This window comes from Pongo abelii, chromosome 21 (genome assembly GCF_028885655.2).
Source record: "Pongo abelii isolate AG06213 chromosome 21, NHGRI_mPonAbe1-v2.0_pri, whole genome shotgun sequence".
NCBI lineage: Eukaryota > Metazoa > Chordata > Mammalia > Primates > Hominidae > Pongo > Pongo abelii.
Genome location: NC_072006.2, coordinates 51,410,836 through 51,433,271, shown reverse-complemented (window position 1 = coordinate 51,433,271; position 22,436 = coordinate 51,410,836). Strand labels below are relative to the sequence as shown.

General features: G+C 44.6%; 1 protein-coding gene across 3 annotated transcripts in view; it reads right to left on the bottom strand.

The window, feature by feature from the left end:
- EYA2 (EYA transcriptional coactivator and phosphatase 2) overlaps positions 1–22,436 on the bottom strand; it is a 315,121-nt gene that overhangs the window by 37,956 nt on the left and 254,729 nt on the right. For all 3 annotated transcript variants that reach the window (XM_054541866.2, XM_054541867.2, XM_024239112.3), the window contains one exon: positions 8,543–8,632. In XM_054541866.2, the coding sequence (XP_054397841.1) occupies positions 8,543–8,632 (90 nt within the window). The remainder of the gene's footprint in view (positions 1–8,542; positions 8,633–22,436) is intronic.

The window sequence follows — 22,436 nt, the reverse complement described above, 5'->3', positions numbered from 1 at the left end:
CGGGAGGATTCCTTGAGACTACGAGTTTGAGACCAGCCTGGGTAGCATAGGAGACTCCATCCCTACAGAAAATAAAAATATTAGTGGAGCATGGTGACGCCTGCCTATAGTCCCAGCTACTCAGGAGGCTGAGGTGGGAGGATGGCTTGAGCCCGGGAGGTCGAGGCTGCAGTGAGCCATGATCATGCCACTGCACTCCAGCTTGGGTGACAGAGGTGACAGAGTAAGACCCTGTCTGGCGGGGGGTGGGGGGAAAGGAAGCCGCTGTACCTGGGCTTCTGGCATGGAAGAGCTGCCTTTCTGGCCCTAGACTGTTCACATTTCAGATTTCCTCAAGAGAGAAACAGATTTGTATTTTACTTAAGCCTCTTTATTTTGATGAGCTTGTATCCTAATTCATAGACAGCAGGGAAACAGTGAGAAGGCCGTGACGGCGTCCAGGAGAAAGATGATGGTGACTTAGACCACAGAAGTAATGGCAAGGGGAGTGAAGAGAAGCGGACAGGGGCCAGGAGCAGAGAATGCAGCAGAAACTCAGGCAAAGCAGGATGACGCCAGGTGCCTCCAACCTCAGCCACCGCTGTGTGGCCATTGACTCCCTGGCCAGACGCATTAATTCCACCCTCCTGGGGCCAAACTGTTTGCCTCCCTCTTACTACTGCCCTCACCATGCCAGCCCCTGGACATCTTCTTCAGGGACGGCACCTCACTCAGGCACACCTCCTGGCTTCCAGAGGACACCCTGACATTGACAGATTGCCTGCTAAGGCAAGGGAGAGCAAGGAAGACCCCCTCCTCAGTCCTGCTGCATCTTGCCTGCAAATCTTGTGTGTGTGTATGTGTGTATGTATGTATGTATGTATGTATTTATTTTGAGATGGAGTCTCGCTCTATTGCCCAGTCTGGACTGCAGTGGTGTGATCTCGGCTCACTGCAACCTCCACCTCCTGGTTTCAAGCAATTCTGCTGCCTCAGCCTCCCAAGTAACTGAGATTACAGGTGCACGCCACCCTGCTCGGCTAATTTTTTTTTTTTTTGTATTTTTAGTAGAGATGGGGTTTTGCCATGTTGGCGAGGCTGGTCTTGAACTCCTGACCGCAAATGATCCACTGTCTCAGCCTCCCAAAGTGCTGGGATTACAGGCATGAGCCATCGTGCCTGGCCCAAACTTGTGTTCTTTTAATATATGCCAAGAAGAATGTGATGCCCAGCAGGCAGGGGGCACCTAAGACAGTTCTTGTCAACACACCTGCCATTTTAACCAAGAGGATGGGGGCTGTTACAATCTTTAGGGCCACCAAACGCCATGGATGTGGATAGCAAATCGCCAGAGAGTTTCGGTGGTGTGATGAGCTGATAATGAAAATCTGCAACTGGAGAGTCAGCCTATCTTCTCTGTCTACTTTAGATCCCTTTTCTTCTGGCTTTATATCTATTTATGATGCCTTTGTTTACAGTTACCTTTGCTTGTTAACTTCTTTTTCATGCCTGAACTAAATGTCCCCTTGCTGAAATTTGGAATCATCTTTAATCACACTGTCTATAAAATTTCAGCCATTCAACATGAATCTAGGTTTTAAATGTATTTTAAATTAAAGTTGTGACATCTCAAAACATAAATAATACTTGTTTTTTTTGTTTGTTTTTTGGAGATGGAGTCTCCCTCTGTCGCCCAGGCTGGAGTGCAGTAGCACAATCTCGGCTGCCAGGCCTCCCCATTCTCTTCTTCTCACAGGGCAGGGCTGAACAGTATCTCCTCCTGGCTGCATCTGAGCCCAGAAGTCAAAACCTAAGGGGTCCCCGCTTGGCTGGGACAGAGGCAGCAGACCTAGGTCCAGCTCTGACTCGACAGTGGCACATCCCTGTGAAGTGGGGCTTGGGGGCTTCCCATGAATGGCTTTCAGAGTGAGTGCAGTAGAGTGGGGCCGGAGGACAGTTTTGACAGATCTTGAACAGGTGCTTGAATTTTAACCGAACATCCACCCTTACCCATGACCCAGGTGACATTTCAGAGGAGGGTTCACCTGCCCTGCAAAGTAAGAGCTGCAGAATCAGCAGCTCTTGCACAAAGGCAAGGTGGCAGGGAGTCGGGGAGGGAGCTGTCGATATTTATGCCCAACCTGCAGCAGTTGGCTGGGACCCAGGCCTGGTCTGTTCATGACTGTCATCATCTTTGCCATATTTCTGTGTTGCCTATACTTTTATAAAATGATTGTAAAATCGGGGGTCGGCAAGCTAGTTATAGTTTTCTAATTCACAGTAAAATAAATATGTAGCGATTAAACAATTTGCTCTGGTACCATAGAACCCCCACTTGCTTATCCCCAGGGACACATGTAGCCCCCGTAGCCCGCTGGTGGAAAGGCCCCCACATCGGGCAGGTATGCCAGGCTCTGTGCTGACTGCTTTCACATAGCTCCATCCTTACAACCCTAGACGGTGGGGGCTTTTCTTCCACCCATTTAACAGGTGAGCAAACTGAGGCTCAGAGGGATGGAGAGACTTGCCCAGGTTAGGAGATGGTGGAGCCAGGACTCAACAGCAGATGGAACTGATTAGAAGGCTTTTGTCCTCAACTTGGGACATGCATGTGGAATATCCTAAGATACATTTGCATGTGGCACCTTCTGTGTCCCAGACCATTCTTTTTTTTTTTTTCCTTTTTTTTTTTGAGACAGAGTCTTGCTCTGTCGCCCAGGCTGGAGTGCAGTGGGGCGATCTCTGCTCACTGCAGCTTCTGCCTCCTGGGTTCCAGCGATTCTCCTGCCCCAGCCTCCTGGGTAGCTGGAATTACAGGCACCTGCTACCACACCTGGCTAATTTTTGTATTTTTAGTAAAGACGGGGTTTCACCATGTTGGCCAGGCTGGTCTCGAACTCCTGACCTCAAGTGATCCACCTGCCTCGGCCTCCCAAAGTGTTAGGAGTACAGGCGTGAGCCACCGCACCAGGCCAATCCTGGACCATTCTTTAAACCCCACAGATTCTTTCCCCTGAGAGTCTGGAAGTTGCTGATTTAATGCAGATACCTGCTTCAATCCTTGTCCTCGGGAGTCTGTTCTCCACCAGGCAGCCAGAGGCACTTCTGAACCAAAGTCACATCATGTTGTTCCAAATCCTCCAATGGCTTTTGTCACCTTGGCTGTTACCCAAAGCCTTACGATGGCCCAAAGGCGTCACCCTCATTGCCCACCGCAATTCTTCCTGTTCCCTCTGCTTCTGTCTTGCTGGTTTCCTCCCACTTTCTGGAGCCCACCAACTCTAATCATGCCTTGGCCTTTGCACAGTGCTTCTCTCTATCTGGAACACTCTTCACCCAGATATCGGCATGGCCTCCTCCTCCACCTCCTTCAGGTCTTTGCTCAAAAGTCAGAAGAGCCTGGGCGCAGTGGCTCACACCTGTAATCCCAGTACTTTGGTACTTTGGGAGGTTGAGGAGGGTGGATCACTTGAGGTCAGGAGTTCAAGACCACCCTGCCCAACAAGGTGAAGCCCTGTCTCTACTAAAAATACAAAAATTAGCTGGACATGGTGGTATATGCCTGTAATCTCAACTACTTGGGAGGCTGAGGCAGGAGAATCGCTTGAACCCAGGAGGCAGAGGTTGCAGTGCGACAAGATCGCACCACGGCACCTCCAGCCTGGACAACAGAGTGAGACTGTCTCAAAAAAAAAAAAAAAAAAAAAAAGAAAAGAAAAAAAAAGTCAGAGGAGCCTCTCCTGGATATAACAAGTAAAAACCACAAAACAAAAGCCCCGGTGACAGCCTCCTCCCTGACTCTCTTGGTCTCTCTTCAGAGCACTTTGCTCTGACATTATACTTTGCATTCCATTGTTTATGGTCAGCCTCCTGAACTGGAAGATCAATGCCTTGTGGGCATGAGTCTTGCTGTGTTTGGTTTGCTGCTGACTCCACAGCATTCCATTAGGGCCTGGCAAATGGTAAGCTCTTCATAAAGCGCTGCTGGACGCGCGAAGGAACTCCCTTACAGGTGGTACTACTATAGGCTCGGAGAACAAAGGCTTCTGGCTTTGCCGGGCCTTGAGCACGCCTCGCCCTGGTCCACACAGCTTCCCTGGGCAGCTGCAGAAGGCTGTGCTTTAGATTGTGACAGGGACTGCCCTGCACCAACAAACAATATGTTTTTACTTGTGTGAATTTTAACTTCATCATCGTATAACATGGTTTCAATTCTGCTGAGGTGCCCTGGGGGCTTCTGGCACTGGGACATTTTCGAAATAAATTTAGAAAATAAAAACAAACTGGCTTCCCTAAGTAGCTCCAGCTGGTAATTAAGATCCTCCTCCCAGAGGCGCAACTTCGACTTCAGGGGCCAGAGAGAAACAGCAGAGTGGGGCAAGACTCTGAAGACATCAGCTTGAAATACACAGAAATCCCGCAAAATACCTGGCTTTGAGCCGCAGGTTCAACCAAGATCCACGAGGCGCCTATTCCATGCCTGGTGTTGTTACTGCAGTGGAGGTTCAAACTCATATATCTGCTGGCTGATCTGGTATCTTCACCAGGGTGTCTCAGACATCTCAAACCCCATGTACCCCAGACAGGGGGATGGGATCCTCCACTGCATACCAAACACCTCCTCTGTTTTGCCCATCTCAGTGAAGGACAACACATCCTGGTCAGATCAAGCCCAGGAGTCCTTGCCACCTCTCTCTCCCCCAACCTCCACATCTAGTCTATCAGCAAGTCCTCTTGGCTTCACCTCACCCTCAGGTCCACGTCTTCCTACCACCTGGATCCAGTCCATTTTCTTCTCTTGCTTGGACTATTGCAGTAGCCTCTTGGCTGGTCTCCCTGCCTCCACATTTCTTTTCTTTTTTACTTTTTTTTTTTTTTTAAGATGGAGTTTCACTCTGTCGCCCAGGCTGGAGTACAGTGGCTTGATCTCGGCTCACTGCAACCTCTGCCTCCTGGGTTCAAGTGATTCTCCTGCCTCAGCCTCCTGAGTAGCTGGGATTACAGGCACCCGCCACCACACCTGGCTAATATTTTTGTATTTTTAGTAGAGACGGGGTTTCATCATGTTGGCCAGGCTGGTCTTGAACTCCTGACCTCAAGTGATCCACCCGCCCTGGCCTCCCAAAGTGCTGGGATTACAGGTGTGAGCCACCGCACCCAGCCCACATTTCCCCTCTGACTGCCCATTCTCCACACAGCAGCCAGAGAGGTCTTTTTAACAAACAACCCAGACCATGTGGCTTTTCCTGCTTAATACCAGCTTGCCCCAGGGATGTCCAAGGCACTTAGAATGAGCTTCGATTGCTGTAATATCTCCTGCCCCAGGCTCATCTACCCTGGCCGCCTCTATACTTTTATTCCTGCACTATGGCCCCCGATGGCTTCTCTCTGATCCCAGGGGGCTTCATGCTTGTTCTCATTCAGGACCTTTGCACTTGCTGTCCCAGGCCCACCGCTGCCGATCTCCATCTGGCCGGCTGCTTGTCATCCTTTGGTTCAAATGTTACTGCCTTAAGAGGCCTTCCCTGGACCAGCCGCCTCAAGAATGCTGCCCCCCCCACCCTCCTCCATCCCCATCACTTGTTCTGACATCTGATTATTTTATTTTCTTCATATCCTTTTTATTATCATAAATGGTCTTGTTTATGGATTTGTTTGGTTGTTTACTGCCTGGGCCCTGGAGATTCAGGGTCATTCAGACAGAGTGGTCCCTGTTCTCACAGAAGTGGGGGCAATAAGCAAGAATGAAAACAACCCTGGACTTTTCAACTACAAGGGCCAATAATTTCCACTTTTGGTTAAAACGAGTTGGGTTTTGATCTTTGCAATCAGCTGAGTCTTTACTGCATTAGGCTCCATAAATACTCACTGAATTCAACGGCCATAGTTTTTTTGTTTGTTTGTTTGTTTTCTCTCTTGTGTCCTTCGAGCCATAGACGTCATCGTGAAGCGAGCCTGAACTTTGCTTTTGAATAGAGACAGTCCCAAGCCTTGAAGCCAATGGTATTCATTCTCCATTGCTCCAAAGCTCTCTTTCTTCCTCAAGTTTCTACCTAGTTCTGCTCTTTGAAACAGATGTTGGGCAGAGAATACCAATTCCATTTTATAGATGTGAAGACTGAGGCCCAAGAGGCTTACATAGATTGGACAAAACACAAGATTATTTCAGCGGGGATTCCTCTCTCTGGAACTCTAGCCTGCAGACTAGAAAGAAAAATCTGTATGCTTTCCTAATGATAAATATTAGTAGTGCCTTGGGCTAGCCAGGATGGATTTGAAATCCATAACCTTCATATTTCTACTTCACAGTTTAGTCTCCAGGGATATTCCAGATTCCAGGAAAAAATATTCCTACTAAGAGAAATAGAATTGTTCTTTTGTATACAGTTTTATTTTAGGTTGCCTTTATTTTTCTTTTCTTTTCTTTTTTTTTTTTTTTTGACGGAGTCTTGCTCTGTTGCCAGGCTGGAGTGCAGTGGTGCGATCTCCGCTCACCGCAAGCTCCGCCTCCCGGGTTCACGCCATTCTCCTGCCTCAGCCTCCCAAGTAACTGGGACTAAAGGTGCCCGCCACCATGCCCGGCTAATTTTTGTATTTTTAGTAGAGACGGGGTTTCACCATGTTAGCCAGGATGGTCTCGATCTCCTGAGCTTGTGATCCACCCGCCTCGGCCTCCCAAAGTGCTGGGATTACAGGCGTGAGCTACTGCGCCCAGCCGGTTGCCTTTAGTTTTCAATCTGTTGAACCAATAAGGTGAACATAATTTACAAAGCCAGATTTCCATACTGATCCTTTTATCAGCCAAAACTCCTTCCTTCATGTTGGAGAAAGTTGCTTGCTCTTTCATTAGAGGGAAGTAACTCATTGTATTTCCCTCTTTACTTTGGCTACCAGGAAGTGATACACTCTGAAATTGATTGCAATAGTTAGCCTGAGCCTGGATTTTTTTTGTGCAACGTCTTACTCTTATTTATGACATAGCTTTGCTTCCGCTTGCCTTTGTGTTACTAGTTCTATTTTAAATATGTTTCCCATTTGAAATCCTTTCTGACATAGGCTGGGTATAAACAAATGAATTCAATTTATTTTTGAAGCTGCTCTCCCGCTTTTTTCCCTATCTCCCTTGGAACTTGCTTACGGGCTCAGGAGCAGATACTTTCAATAAGCATATTCCCTCTGCTCACTCTCACTCTTTATCTTTATAAAACATGCTTTCAGGGGAATGTAAATTGTTTTTAAAAGCTTCCATCCTGGGCCACTGCTAATTATTACTGACCCAGGAGGATCTGTACTAATTTGCCTTAATAAACTTATTAAATAGCAAATTTCAGGAGGAAGAAACTACATAGCCATTATTGGATGAGTAAAACTGCCAGTGGACACTACTACTGGAACACAGAAGAGCCCGTTAACTGCACAGGAAAGCTAGGGAGATAATTGAGCTAAGTGTGTTTCCAATAAACCATCACCGGCCACAGTTTTGGGCCTTTTGGGGGGTTGTTAGCAAAAGTTTCAAGCTTCTAAAAGAGAAAAAAACAAACAACCCCATCAAAAAGTGGGCGAAGGACATGAACAGACACTTCTCAAAAGAAGACATTTATGCAGCCAAAAAACACATGAAAAAATGCTCACCATCACTGGCCATCAGAGAAATGCAAATCAAAACCACAATGAGATACCATCTCACACCAGTTAGAATGGCAATCATTAAAAAGTCAGGAAACAACAGGTGCTGGAGAGGATGTGGAGAAATACGAACACTTTTACACTGTTGGTGGGACTGTAAATTAGTTCAACGCTTGTGGAAGTCAGTGTGGCGATTCCTCAGGGATCTAGAACTAGAAATTCCATTTGACCCAGCCATCCCATTACTGGGTATATACCCAAAGGACTATAAATCATGCTGCTATAAAGACACATGCACACGTATGTTTATTGCGGCATTATTCACAATAGCAAAGACTTGGAACCAACCCAAATGTCCAACAATGATAGACTGGATTAAGAAAATGTGGCACATATACACCATGGAATACTATGCAGCCATAAAAAATGATGAGTTCATGTCCTTTGTAGGGACATGGATGAAATTGGAAATCATCATTCTCAGTAAACTATCGCAAGAACAAAAAACCAAACACCGCATATTCTCACTCATAGGTGGGAACTGAACAATGAGAACACATGGACACAGGAAGGGGAACATCACACTTCGGGGACTGTTGTGGGGTGGGGGGAGGGGGGAGGGATAGCATTGGGAGATATACCTAATGCTAGATGACGAGTTGGTGGGTGCAGCGCACCAGCATGGCACATGTATACATATGTAACTTACCTGCACGTTGCGCACATGTACCATAGAGCCTAAAGTATAATAATAATAATAATAATAAAGAAAAAAAAACATAAAAAGAGAAACAACAACAACAACAAAAAAAAAAAAAAAGAAAAAGGAAAAAAGAAAAAAAAAAAAAAAGAAAGGAAAGGCAGCATCCTTCTCCCCATAAACTAGATGTAGGTGATTAAACATGGCAAATATTAAATGAAATCAGCAACCACAAACCTCCAGGTCATTGAAGAACAGATGTGTATCTGCAAGGTTGAAGATCATCTCTTCCATCATGAGGCCGATGCGCACGGACGTTGTGGTGTCCTGTGAGACAGAGAAGGGTAAAATCACATGCGAGCGGAGCCTGAGGAATCTTAGCTACCCTTTCGGTCCCATCCCACTGCTGAAAAGCAGTTTTGGTTTTTCCTCATCTGCTCGGCTCATGCGTGGCCTAAAATGTGTCTCTGTGTGAGGCCGGTGTGATAATCATGTTGTACAGCTTCCGGGATCTCACTTCTAGTTTTCACCATTTCTTTTTACCCTCTCCAGTATTTAAATCTCCTGGAAACTGATCCTGGGGTTGCAACAGTGTTCAGCGTTGCAAGGACGCTTATCACAGATATGATATGGCTGGAATAAAACAGGGCCTCTTGGCAAATGCATGTTTTCAGGGGTTGCCTCCAACACATTTTTGTTTTCAGGGAGGTCTGGAAGATTTCAGTATAAACTACTGGGAGAGCTGGGATGTTGAGTCTCTCTTTCCAACAATCTCTCTATGCACACTGCCTTACTCCCTCCTCTTGATATTTAAAAAAATCCCTGTTATCCAACAATAGAGGGTTAATGATAAAAACACACAAACACTAAGGCACTATGGTACATTCGTAGGAGGGAAAACTAGGCAGCCATTATACAAATGAAGTCATTCTGGAGTTACTGATATGAAACTGTCACCAAGAGATACAGTACTAAGTAACAAAAGCAAGCTGCAACACAGCATAACGTATGAATTTGCACACTTGTGCAGTGAAAGTGCCTCCTTTCTGTATACATAGTGTGGTAGACTGTACTGCTGTTCACCCATATTTGGGGTCCCTCCCTGAGGTGCCTCTCCCTGCAAAAGGATGACATGTAGCAGGGGTTGGCAAGCTGCAGCCCCCATGCCATACCTGGCCTGCTGCTTGTTTTTGTATGACTAATGAGTTAAGAAAGGTTTTTACATTTTTTAAAAAATCAGTATATTGTCTACACTGTACTACAAAGTCAGAGGTGAGTAGACTGTGTGTCCCACAAAGCCTAAAATATTTACCATCCAGCCGCTGACACATACCCTCCCTGTTTAATTCAGGTTATGATTGATTAATATTGGGAGGACATGAAGAGAACGTTTGCATATGTGTGATGGGGTCAAGGGTGAGAAAAGAGAGCTCAATTCTTATATTTTGGGAAGCAAAAGATCATACCTACAACTGAAAAAACATACTTCTTGTATGTGCTACAAGAAGGAGCACGTATGCATGTTACTTAGAAATTGGACCACGCAACTTGCTTTGGCCAGTGATATGTGGGCAAAAATATTTCACTTTTGATCTGAAGTTTTTAGGAGCCAGTGCACACTTCCCCATGCACTCTCTTTTCTCACTTCACAAGGCTGTAAATACTCTGGATATTTATTCTGTTAGCCTGGAAGGCAGCTATGTTCACCAATGCCCACACATATTCTGTTGGCCTGGGTTCCAGAATAAAGATGATGTGGATCAGAGATACAGCTGACCACAATGGACATGTATCATAAATGAGAAGTAGATGAGATTTTGGGGATGTTTGTTACTGCAGCATACCCTTACCTATCCTAACCGATACACATGGAAAATATGCAGCACAACGGTTTCCACCCCAGATGCATATTGTTATGCTCTGAGAAGCCTTTAAAAATCCTGATGCCAAGGCTGCTCTCCAGACCAATAAAATCAGAATTGCTGAGAGCAGGGTCCAGGCACCAAGAAGTTTAAAGCTCCCCAGGTGATTTCAATATGCAGTCAAGGCTAAGAACCACTAGTCTAGATTTCAATATGCAGTCAAGGTTAAGAACCACTAGTCTAGAAGGATATAAAACACACTGTTAATAATATTCCTGGCTAATATCTATGAAGTGCTTTCTCTGTGCCACTTTATAAGTATTAACTCATTTAATCCCCAAAAAACCCTGTAAGGTGAACACTATTATTTTTCCATTGCTATGGTTTGGATGTGGTTTGTCCCTGCCACAACTCGTGTTGAAATTTGATCTCCAATGTGGCAGTGTTGGGAGGTAAGGCCTAGTAGGAGGTGTTTGGGTCATGAATAGATTAATGCCTTCCCATTAGAGTCAGTGAATTCTCACTCTCTCAGGAGTACATTAGTTTCCAAGAGTGTGAGTTGTTAAAAGAGTTGACTTCCTCTCTCCCCATGTGATCTCTGCACACGTTGACTCCCCTTCCACTTTCCACCATGAGTGTAAGCAGTTTGAGGCCCTCACCAGGTACAGCTGCCCAATCTTGAACTTGCCAATCCCCAGAATCATAAGTCAAATAAACCTCTTTTCTTTATAAATTACCCAGCCTCAGGTATTCTATTATAGCAACACTAAATGGACTAAAACACCCATTTTATAGATGAGAAAACGGAGGCACACAAAGGTTAGGCAACTTGTTCAAGGCCATACAAGCTAACAAATGCTGAGATTGGAACGTAGGTAATCTGGTTCTGCAACAACACTGCTTCTGAGGTCTCAAAGGCGCTGAGTTGGGGAGAGGAGAGACAGGGGCCTTGTCCCCTGGCTCCATACAGTCCTTTTCCTGTTTAAATTTTTCACTGGAGGCTGTATTATTTCTATTATAAAAATAAATAATTAAGGACATAAACCCTTCTTGACCCTTAAAAAAAAAGAAAGAAAAAAATGCAGCTGGTGATCTCAGCTTCACACACACAACTGTGAAGAATCAGGCCCAGGAACACAGCCATTAGGCAAAACACTTCATCAAGGCCCCGAGAGCCAAAGCTTAGCACTCTTGGTCCTGGCTGGAAGTCGACGGGGCAGGGTACTCAGTGAAAAATGAAGAGCAAATGAGGAAAACAAACTTCTCAGGGCCTAGGAGGGAATCAGTGTGTGACCTGGGAAAAGGTTTTGCATTACTCATATCCAAAGCATTTCACCTCTGCACAATCACACACTCCTCTTTGACGGAGCAATTCGTGCACCTAATCACTGATTACCAACCCTCCATGTACTGGACAAGAAGCAAGAAGGAGCTGCCACCCAGACTTGTTTGCTGAAAGGATTTATTCTGAAAGATGTCACCTCCCAGGCCAGCACACAGAGAAGGAAAAGTAATTACTGTATACCAAATGACTTCTCTGTGAAAAGTATTTATATAGTTGTAAGAAGGCAAATACCGCATATTGATAAAGCTCAAGTTATGATTGATTGATACTGGGAAGACATGAAGAGAAAGTTTGCATGTGTGTGATGGGGTCAAGGGTGAGAAAAGAGGGCTCAATTGGTATATTTTGGGAAGCCAGAGATCATGCCTACAATGGGGGAAAAAAAAGAATCAAGAAGTAGCACCTAAGAATGTTACTTAGAAATTTGGGGGTGAGGCTGGGTGCGGTGGCTCACGCCTGTAATCCAGCGCTTTCTGGGAGGCTGAGGCGGGTAGATCGCTTGAGGTCAGGAGTTCGAGACCAGCCTGACCAACATGGAGAAACCCCATCTCCATTAAAAGTACAAAAATTAGCCGGGCATGGTGGCACACGCCTGTAATCCCAGCTATTCGGGAGGCTGAGGCAGGAGAACTGCTTGAACCCAGGAGGTGGAGGTTGCGGTGAGCCAAGATTGCACCACTGCACTCCAGCCTGGGCAATAAGAGCGAAACTCCACATTAAAAAAACCAAAAAAAAAACCAAAAAAAAACCCAAAAAAACCAAATTGGAGGTTACATTTTTTTTTTTTTTTTGGAGATGGAGTCTCACTCTGTCACCCAGGCTGGAGTGCAGTGGAGTGATCTTGGCTCACTGCCAGCTCTGCTTCCCAGGTTCACGCCATTCTCCTGCCTCAGCCTCCTGAGTAGCTGGGACTACAGGCGCCCGCCACCACACCCAGCTAATTTTTTGTATTTTTAGTAGAGACGGGATTTCACCATGTTAGCCAGGATGGTCTCGATCTCCTGAGCTTGTGGATCCACCTGCCTCGGCCTCCCAAAGTGTTGGGATTACAGGCGTGAGCCACCGCCCCGGCCTGGAGGTTACATTTTTAAAAGCAGCAGAAATAGTTGAAAGTTGTTGTGCCTGGGCAGGATAAAAGGGTGGTGGGCAGTCACTGAGGACTGCTGTTTTCCATATGTATTCCTTTGTAGAACTATGAATATTAAACTATAGGCATATATTTCTTGGATTAAAAATTTAAAAATAACAGGCAACATACTCAGTAATTCCACTTTTCATTATCTATCCTACAGAAAATCTCATACACACGAGCAAGGGGACATATCAAAGATGTTCATTACAGAATTGTTAGTAAATAGCAAAAGACTGGGAATAATTTAGCTATCATTTCAAAGGAGACTTGAAAAACGAAATGTGGTCTATTCATACAATGGGAAATGAAATTTCAATGGAAGGAAATGAACCAGATCTCCATGTATTAACAGGGACACATCAAAAAATATATTGGAGTGAAAAAAGTTTTCTGATTGCAGTATGTACTATGTACTGTATGTTATTACCATTTATTAGAGACACATAAAATGTTACTATATTTTCCATGTGCACTTATGTATTTATACATATCTGAAAGGCTATACACAAAAAGAAAGGCAGTTACTTCTAGAAGGCAGAGAGGAAGGAACAGGAATTAAAAGTGACAGTCAAAGTGAACTTTAGTATTATCTAGAATATTCTAGATTTTTTGTTTTTTTGAGACAAGGTCTCACTTTGTCATCCAGGGTAGAGTGGCACAATCTTGGCTCACTGCAGCCTCGACCTCCCAGGTTCAAGTGATCCTCCTGCCTCAGCCCCCAAGTAATTGGGACTACAGGTGTACGCCACCATGCCTGGCTAATTTTTTTGTATTTTTTTGTAGAGACAGGGGTTTCACCATGTTGCCCAGGCTGGTCTCGAACTCCTGAGCTCAAGCGATCCACCCACCTCGGCCTCCCAAAGTGCTAGGATTACAGGCGTGAGCCATCATGCCCAGCCTTCTAGAATTTTTTAAAAGAGAAAGGATAAGAGATTCAAATACTTATAATTAAACATTTTTCTAAAAATTGAAGACACCCAAATGTTTATATGATGAGCCTTTAGAATACCCACCTACTCTTGGAGCATTCTTATTATTTCAGATTTTCCTAAGATTGTTTTAAGCTATGTAGGTGGTACCTCTTTTCAAAAAACACGATAAAAACTAGTTGCACAGAGGCAGAAAAGTCTGGAATAGCCTCAGAAAAGCATGGCTAACTCAGGAGTTAAGTAACACAGTGTTGCCCTGGGTCAGAACACTTTATCCAAGTAGGAAATGTTTTTCCAGGGTTGCAGAGAGCAAGAAACTAAAAGAAAAAAAAATTTGGTGGGGTCTCAGTATTAATTTATGTGAAATACATCTGGAGTGAGGACAAGACAAAAGCCATCAGTTTCATCCTGGGCTGCCTGCTGAATGCAGCCCTACTATACACCATAAATATTCCATACTGGTGTCTTGACTTTAGTCATAGAGGACAGCTTGGAGGGAACCCTCTGTCTGACCCAGAACTTCTCCCAGTCAAATAAAGCCTAAAATATGACAGCTTTCACACCATGCTCTTTAGGGCCACCAACCCCTTCAAGTCCAGCCTGATCCCTCTACGACCTAACATTGCAGTGAGGATTAAATCAGACAGCATGTGTGGAAGCACCTAGCCCAGGCCTGGGCTGCAGCAGGCACTCCACAAGCATTGGTTATTGTCAAAATCGCCCAGTCCCCTTCCTTGAGCCTTTAAGCAAAGAATTGGTTCCTGCAAACCCAGCAGGAAGACCCCAAATCAGTTGGTACAAAAGCTTTTAACATGCCACTTACATGAAACCCATTTTCTGAAGCATTACATATTCTTTAGATTAAAAAACAAAAAACAACAGTGGTTAATTTCCTAAACAAGCAACAGCATAAGTGGATTACTTTAAAAAAAAATCAATTTAAACCAGAATGAACTGAGAGGAGGTAGTTTTTCCAAAACAGGCTTCAGTGTATAACTCATCCTGGGAAGGACCACGCTGGGGGCTAAGGAGTGGGGGTGGATGGAATGTCATCTTTGTTTGACTAGAGAACTTGTGGGTGGTTCTCTTGCAGCGAAGGTACGGATCAGACAAAGACGCTGTAGATTTTCTTAGCGTGCCCTAATGTTCTACAGATTTCTCCGGGTTCAGTTTTTATGATGGTGTGGTGGGCTCTGCATACTTGTGTGGGAGGCTGGTGAAGAGGTTTCAAGTTGGAACTGCCCTTCAGGAGAGAGGCTATGGACCTGGATGGCAGCTCAGTAACATAATTATTATGCATTCTTGTTGAAGTTCTTTTTTTTTTTTTTTTTTTTTTGAGACAGGGTCTCCCCTGTCACCCAGGCTGGAGTGCAGTGGTGTGATCATAGCTCACTGCAGCCTTGAACTCCTGGACTCAAACAGTCCTCCTGCCTCAGCCTCCCAAGTAGCTAGGACTAGAGATGTGTGCTAGCACACCTGGCTTACATTTTATTTTGTGTAGAGACTGGGTCTTGCTATGTGGCCCAGGGTAATTTCAAACTCCTTGGTTCAAGTGATCCTCTTGCCTCAGCCTCCCAAAGCACTGGAATTACAGGCAAAGTTCTCTGAATTAGAGGAGGATGGCGGGGCCTTTCACCATGTAGGCGGCCCAAAGATGTGCCTTGTGGATCACTATCTTGGGATGTATGGTTGTATTTCTTGGATGAAAGGGAGAGGATAAGAGTATAAAAAAAATCTTTCTTAAAATAAAATTAATCTGATGTAAAGCAAACATGAATGAGGAAAATGGCATGTTGGTTCTCGGAAGTTTCAAAATGTGAATGCCAAAGTTATTCATAGTTAATTAAGACTAAACAGTTGTTTTCTATCAAGTGTCTCCACCATCCTCGAATTTATCAGCTCTCCAATTTATGCCATATTGTAAGTCTACTTCCCAGTCCACATAGATTAGGAGGCAACTGTTCTCATTTCAAAATAACTCATATAGATTTTTACCCAAAATTGTTTTAATGAGTCAGAACTCTATCCATTAAAGACTTTTTTTCCTGGATTTTCCAAGTTTTCTGTTTCTTTCTTTTCTTTTCTTTTTTTTTTTGAGGCACGTCTACCTATGTTGCCCAGGCTGGAGTGCAGTGGTGTGACCACAGCTCACTGCAGCCTTGATATTCTTGATCCTCACACCTCAGCCTCCTGAGTAGCTAGGATTATAGGCTTACACTACCATACCTAGCTAATTAATTAATTAATTGGTTTTTTTTTTTTTTTTTTGTAGAGACAGGGTCTCCTTATCTTGCCCAGGCTGGTATTGAATTCTTGGCCTCAAGTGATCCTCCTGCCTCAGCCTCCCAAAGTGCTGAGATGACAGATTTTGCAAGCTTTCTGTTTTAAGCATGCAGCACTTTTGTAATAGATGACTCTAAAATGTGTTCAATTCAAAGAAGTGAGATTTACATACTAATTAGCTGCACAACCCTTTGAACAAAAGGAAGGCATGCCGATTTCATCCTGAAACTGGTTTATGTGATTGTGGGATTTTGAGTTCCTTCATAATTCAAATGAGTTCGTTCATAACTTAACTCCTGGCTGAATAACAATAATAATAATAATAATAATAATAATAATAATCATAATGTTGATAATGATAATGGCCAATCTCTAGTGAGTGCTTTGTTGTACAGGTGAAGAAGGTGGGCTCTAAGCCAGACTACCTGTGATCAAGGCCAGTTCCACTTCTTACAAGTTACTTAACTTCAGTGTGTCTCAGTTTCTCATCTGTAAAATGAGCTTATGTACCTGACAGGATTGTTGTAAAGATTAAATATGTTTTTGTAAAAGTGCAGGTTATAATCCTTTTAGTGAAAGTTTAATGAACGGCATTAAAAAAAAGACTGGAAGAAATATAATAGAATCCAGGAGTCAGCAAACTATGGAACTATGGCCTGTTGTCTTTTTTTTTTTTTTTTTTTTTTTGAGATAGAGTCTCGCTCTGTCGCCCAGGCTCACCGCAAGCTCCGCCTCCTGGGTTCATTCTTCTGCCTCAGCCTCCCGAGTAGCTGGGACTACAGGCACCCGCTACCACGCCCGGCTAATTTTTTGTATTTTTAGTAGAGACGGGGTTTCACCATGTTAGCCAGGATGGTCTTGATCTCCGGACCTCATGATCCGCCCGCCTCGGCCTCCCAAAGTGCTGGGATTACAGGCGTGAGCCACTGCGCCCGGCCTGTTGTCTGTTTTTGTAAATAAAGTTTTGTTGGAACCCAGCAGTGCCCATTTGATCACCTAATGTTTATTTATGGCTGTTTTCATGGTACAATGGCATAGTTGAGTAGTCACCACAGGACCTAGCTGAAATCCTAAAATATTTATTATCCCTTTATAGGAAAAGTTTGTTAATCCCTAGAATAGACAACAAAATATCAGAATCTATTACACACAGCAATGGTGAACACCTATTTCAGTTGGGGTGTGTGTGTGTTTGTGTGTGTGTGTGTGTGTATGTGATGGGTCATAGTATAAAATGTATTTCTTACTATGACCATGTAAAAAAAATTAAAAACAATAAATTAATGACTGTTTAAGAGCTTAAAACCATGCCTGGAACATAGCAAGGTCTGAATAAATGTTAGCTTAATAATAGCTACTGTTTATATTGTTATTACTGTTACTATTATCACTGTGTAGCTTGTTCAATGTCACTCAGCTTGTAAAAGGCAGTGTTGGCACTGAACTCAGGTCTAAACTGACTCCAGACTCCATAATCCTCTGGTTAGGCCACCATGCCTGTCACGGCTCTTTTGCTCCGAGGGAGCGTCTGCCTTCCATTGCTCAGCTGCATAACTGGGCAGAAGGGATGTGCTGTCCCCTCTGTGGAATCTCCAAGTGCACCAGACATCTACGTTATCTGGTGGTCTTTACTTGGGAAGAGCCATTTAGTTGATTTCATTTGGGGTTTGCTATAAAGATTTAGAGGCTGGCTGTGCAGGAAAGGGTTAACTCAGCAGGCCTGGGTTGCTCAAACCCTGCACATTGCTTAAGAAATGTCTGTCTTCAGGGCTGGCCCTTGGCCAGTTCCTGGTACATGAACTCCAACCCCTTGGGCCACGCCACACACTTCCAGTTGATCAGACAGTTTAGGCTAAGAATGTAATTTATGGTGAATGCCTATTTTTGCTCTGGGGGGCTGGTGTATGAGTGACTGACGTCAGCTACTTAGGTGCCGCATGCCTACGTCACTGACCCCCAATAAGACTCTGGACATGAAGGCTCAAGTGGGCTTCCCTGGTTGGCAACACTTGGCATGTGTTGGCACACATTGTTGCTGGAAGAATTAGGTGGAATGTCTGTGCTCCCCTGGGAAGGGACTCCCGGAAGATTGTGCCTGGTCTTTCCTGGATTTCACCCCATGTGCCTTTTCCCTTTGCTGATTTTAATCTGTGTCCTTTCACTGTAATAAACTGTAACTGTGAGTCTAACAGCTTCTCTGAGCCTTGTGAGTTCTAGTCAGTCATTGAGGCTGAGGGTGGTCTTGGGGATTCCCAACATAGTGTCTTTATTAGACACCTTCAAAAAACAACTGGTTAGCAAAGGAGGCAGCATGCTATTGTGGAGATACTCAATCTCTCCGAGAATGAGCGTTCATATCTGTAAATTAGCAGTTAATAATTTTTAGTAAAAATAACACCATTATGGGTCTTTCAGGGTGATCGCATAACCCATCCCTGGCAAGAATGATAGTGATTGATTCAAGGATGATTATGAGCCAATGGGCATTGGCCTGAGGACTTTAGCTATGACTCCTGGGAGAGGCACCTTTTTTCTCCTGGGGTGGCTGAGCTGGTAGAACTAGGCTCAAGGATGCTGGCAGCCATCTCTGTCACCCTACAGGCAGAGCCTTCCTGACAATGTACACAGATTCATATGAAAATATTTAGGGACCCGGATCCCATCTTGACTTAGGTCTACGTTTGGATATCTTGGTGACATGAACAAAGAAATTCTCCTTTTTGGCCTAAGCTGATGTGCATTGAATTTCTGTCGCTTACAATCAAAAGATTATTAACTCAGCATGCAACGTGCCAATTCCAAGCAAAAACGGGTGTTTGCAGCATAGACAAGGCCTGCTGAGCAAGCCCAAGTGTTTCTTTACATCTTAGCAATGGTCGAGCTTTGCCAGGAAGCACTTTGGAAAGATCGTCTTCTCTTCTGATGGCACCTCTTGCTACCCCCACCCCAAGGTGATTTAAGCCAAGTCCGTGGAAGGGCCTGAGTTATTATCTGGTCTGAAAAGAGTAACCTCTCCCTTATACAAGCATTGCCTAATGGGGCAAGGGACTCACCCAAATGGCCACCACAAATCGCCTCCATCATTCACAAGGTAACCACGAATGTGGCCATAGACAAGAATCTCCATGAAGCAAAGTGGTTGAGAGCATCACCCATGGAGTTGGCAGGACCCAGGTTAAAATCCTGGGGCTGCCATTCCCCAGGTACATCACCTTGAAGGAGATGTTCACTCTCCCTGGGCCTCAGTTTCTTCAGCTGAACATAAGCAGTGAGTCCTTTCCAGGGCTCCTGAGGATTTGTGTGTGATGTGTCTTGCAAAACACCTGGTGCCTAGGTATTACTAACAAAAAGCAGCAGCATTCAGAAGCTTCCAACAGAAGACTTCTCCCGCTGAGAAATTCCCATGCGAGAGTTTAACCTGTTATTTTCCAAACTACGGCCATTCTTGGAACACCTTTGCAAGTTCTGCCAAGCTACAGAGTAGCTGTGTTATTATTAACTTAATATTTTCCTTTAATTTGGCTACTCCCTCCTTTTAAAAATCCTCTCTGGGGGCGTGGTGGCTCACGCTCATAATCCTAGTGCTTTGGGAGGCTGACACAGGAGGATCACTTGAGCCCAGGAACTGAAGACAAGCCTGGACAACATAGTAAGACTTCATCTCTACAAAAAATTAAAAAATTAGCTGGGCGTGGTGGTGCATGCCTGCAGTCCTAGCAGGAGGATTGCTCGAGCCTGGGAGATTGAGGTGACAGTGAACTATGATTGCATTACAGCACTCCAGCCTGGGCAATGGAGTGAGACCCTGTTTCAAAGACAAAAACAAAAACAAAATCTAAGTGCATTTTAGTTTAGAAAGAAACTTGTTATCACGATCATAAATAGAAAACCTAGTGTAGTCACCATAAATGGGAAGTCACCATGAATATAAACACATGTAATATAGTCTCCTGTGGCTGCCATAACACATTAGCACAAACGTAGTGGCTTTAAACAATGTACATTTATTCTCCAATAGTTCTAGAGATGAGAGGTGTCTGCAGGGCTGCGTTCCTTTGAGGGCTTCAGAGAAGCCTGTTTCCTTGCTTGTTTTAGCTGCTAGAGGCCACCTGCATTCCTGGGCTCGTGGACCCTTCCTCACGTCACTCCAACATCTTGCTTCTGGCCTCACATCTCCTACCGCCCACTTTGACCACCCTCCCTTTTATAAAAACACTTGTGATTACATTGGGGACACATAATCACAGCTGCAAAGTCCCTTTGGCCATAGAAGGTTAACAGCCACAGATTCTGGGGACCAGGATGTGGACATCTTTGGGGTGGCATTTGTCTGTCCACTACAGCATGCAACTATAAAATTGCCAAATGCGGTTATTTTGAGTATATCATCTCATGAATCTGTTTTAGGGCAGTGGTTCTCGGCAGGTGTGGCACCTCCGCCTAGACAGTGGTTTGGAAATTTGTGGGGGAAGCATTTTGTTTGTTGTCATAGTTGGGAGGGATAGTGGTATTTGGGGATGCCAAGGATATTAATGTCTTATAATGCACTGTAGGAAGTTGTACATAAAGAAAAATTGTCCCACAACCCATGTGACTTTCATATCTCCTGACGAACACTCATGTTGTGAAAAACCTGTTTCTAATTATCTGAGCCTAGAATCTAACTCCTTTAGAGAAGTAAACATAGAGTATTTCTGATTTTTTTTTTTTTTCTTGAGATGGAGTTTCGCTCTTGTAGCCCAGGCTGGAGTGCAATGGCACGATCTTGGCTCACTGCAACCCTCGCCTCCCGGGCTCAAGTGATTCTCCTGCCTCAGCCCCCTGAGTAGCTGGGATTACAGGCACCCGCCACTACACTGGCTAATTCTTGCATTTTTAGTAGAGATGGGGTTTCACCATGTTGGCCAGGCTGGTCTTGAACTCCTGACCTCAGGTGATCTGCCTACCTTGGCCTCCCAAAGTGTTGGGATTATAGGCGTGAGCCACCACGCCCAGGCTTTGTATGGTTTTGATAAATACTGAATCTACTTGTTTGTATCCCATGGTCCATCCCATCTCTGTTCTTCCATTTTCCTTTTCTTCTAGTAGAGAATGGCCCCAGATCTTCCCAGTTCTCTGAAATGCAACCTTTTAAATGAGAAGTGGGTGGTAGTATCAGACTCCTCTGTCATGTCTTCTATTGCAGTCATGCCTGAGCATTTACATACTGAAATACATGTTTTTAGAAAATAAACCTTCTTTTATTTCTTTCCGTTAAGTTACAGTTAGGATACTATGTTCATTTTTTTAAAGTAGTGAGTGGTCAGCTATATTATTTGGGGTTTTCATTTCGGGATCATAAAAGGAGCATTTTAAGAGATTTATTTTAAGGATGAAATCTGCTTTAGGAAAAACTGGCAGCTAAGGCAGGGACTCAGACCCCGATGCTAGCCATCCTCATTTGATCTGATCCATGGTGGGGGTTGGAGGGGGACATGCATGTGACTGGGGTGGGGGGCACAACTGCTCCCCTGACCTGAGGACTCTAGCACTTCACCTGGTCCTTATACCCCAATTGCCTGATTTCTTCCAGGTTTTCCAAGGAGCAAGGGATTAAGAGATAGTTCCCCAAAACAATAATTCTTATCAGAGCTTTGCTGGTTGGATGGTCTACTATGCACCTGCTCCTGCGCTCAGCACTTTATTTGCATGTTGTCATTTATCTTATTTCCAAGGCACCTTTAGTCCATCACCAAGAGAGGGGGGTGGTGAGGGAGGAAGACAAGGAGCCCCTCTGTGTGGTGGGCCACTATAAAGGCAGCTGGCCTCCCTTGTCCCCCATGTCTGTTGTCCACACAGCAGCCAGAGCACTCTTTTTAAAACAATAATCAGAGCTGTGCTTTTCATTTAAAACCCACTGGCTTCCCCTGGCCCTCTGAGTAAAGCCACCGTCTTTCAGTGGCCTCATGTGCTCTAGTAACCACCTACTCTTCCACTCTGCTTTGAATCTGCCAAACTTGCTCCTGCTTCAGGGCCTTTGCACATGCTGTTCCTCAGCCTGAAATCCCCTCTTCCCAGGCTCTTTCACGGCTGGATCCTTTGTGACATTCCATTCCCACTTTCAATGCCAGAAAGGTCTTCTCTGACCATTCCCTATGAAACTAACATGCTCCTCCCCACTCACTCCACATCTCATTACTCTGTTGCAGTTTTAAACAGCATTTATCGTTGACTCAAATGCTCTTATTTATTTACTTATAATTTTTTGTGCTTTTCCTCTAAGTAGGAGGCAAACTCCATGGGAGCTATTACTGTGTCCCTCATACCTAGATCACAGCTTGAATGGCAGACGCTTGGTTAATTTCTTTTCTTTCCTTTTTTTTTTTTTTTTTGAGACAAGAGTCTTGCTGTGTTACCCAGGCTGGAGTGCAGTGGCATGATCTTGGCTCACTGCAACCTCTGCCTCCTGCGTTCAAGTGACTCTCCTGCCTCAGCCTCCTGAGTAGCTGGGACTACGGGCACACACCACCATGCTCGGCTAATTTTTGTATTTTTTAATGAAGACAGGGTTTCACCATGTTGGCCAGGCTTGTCTCAAACT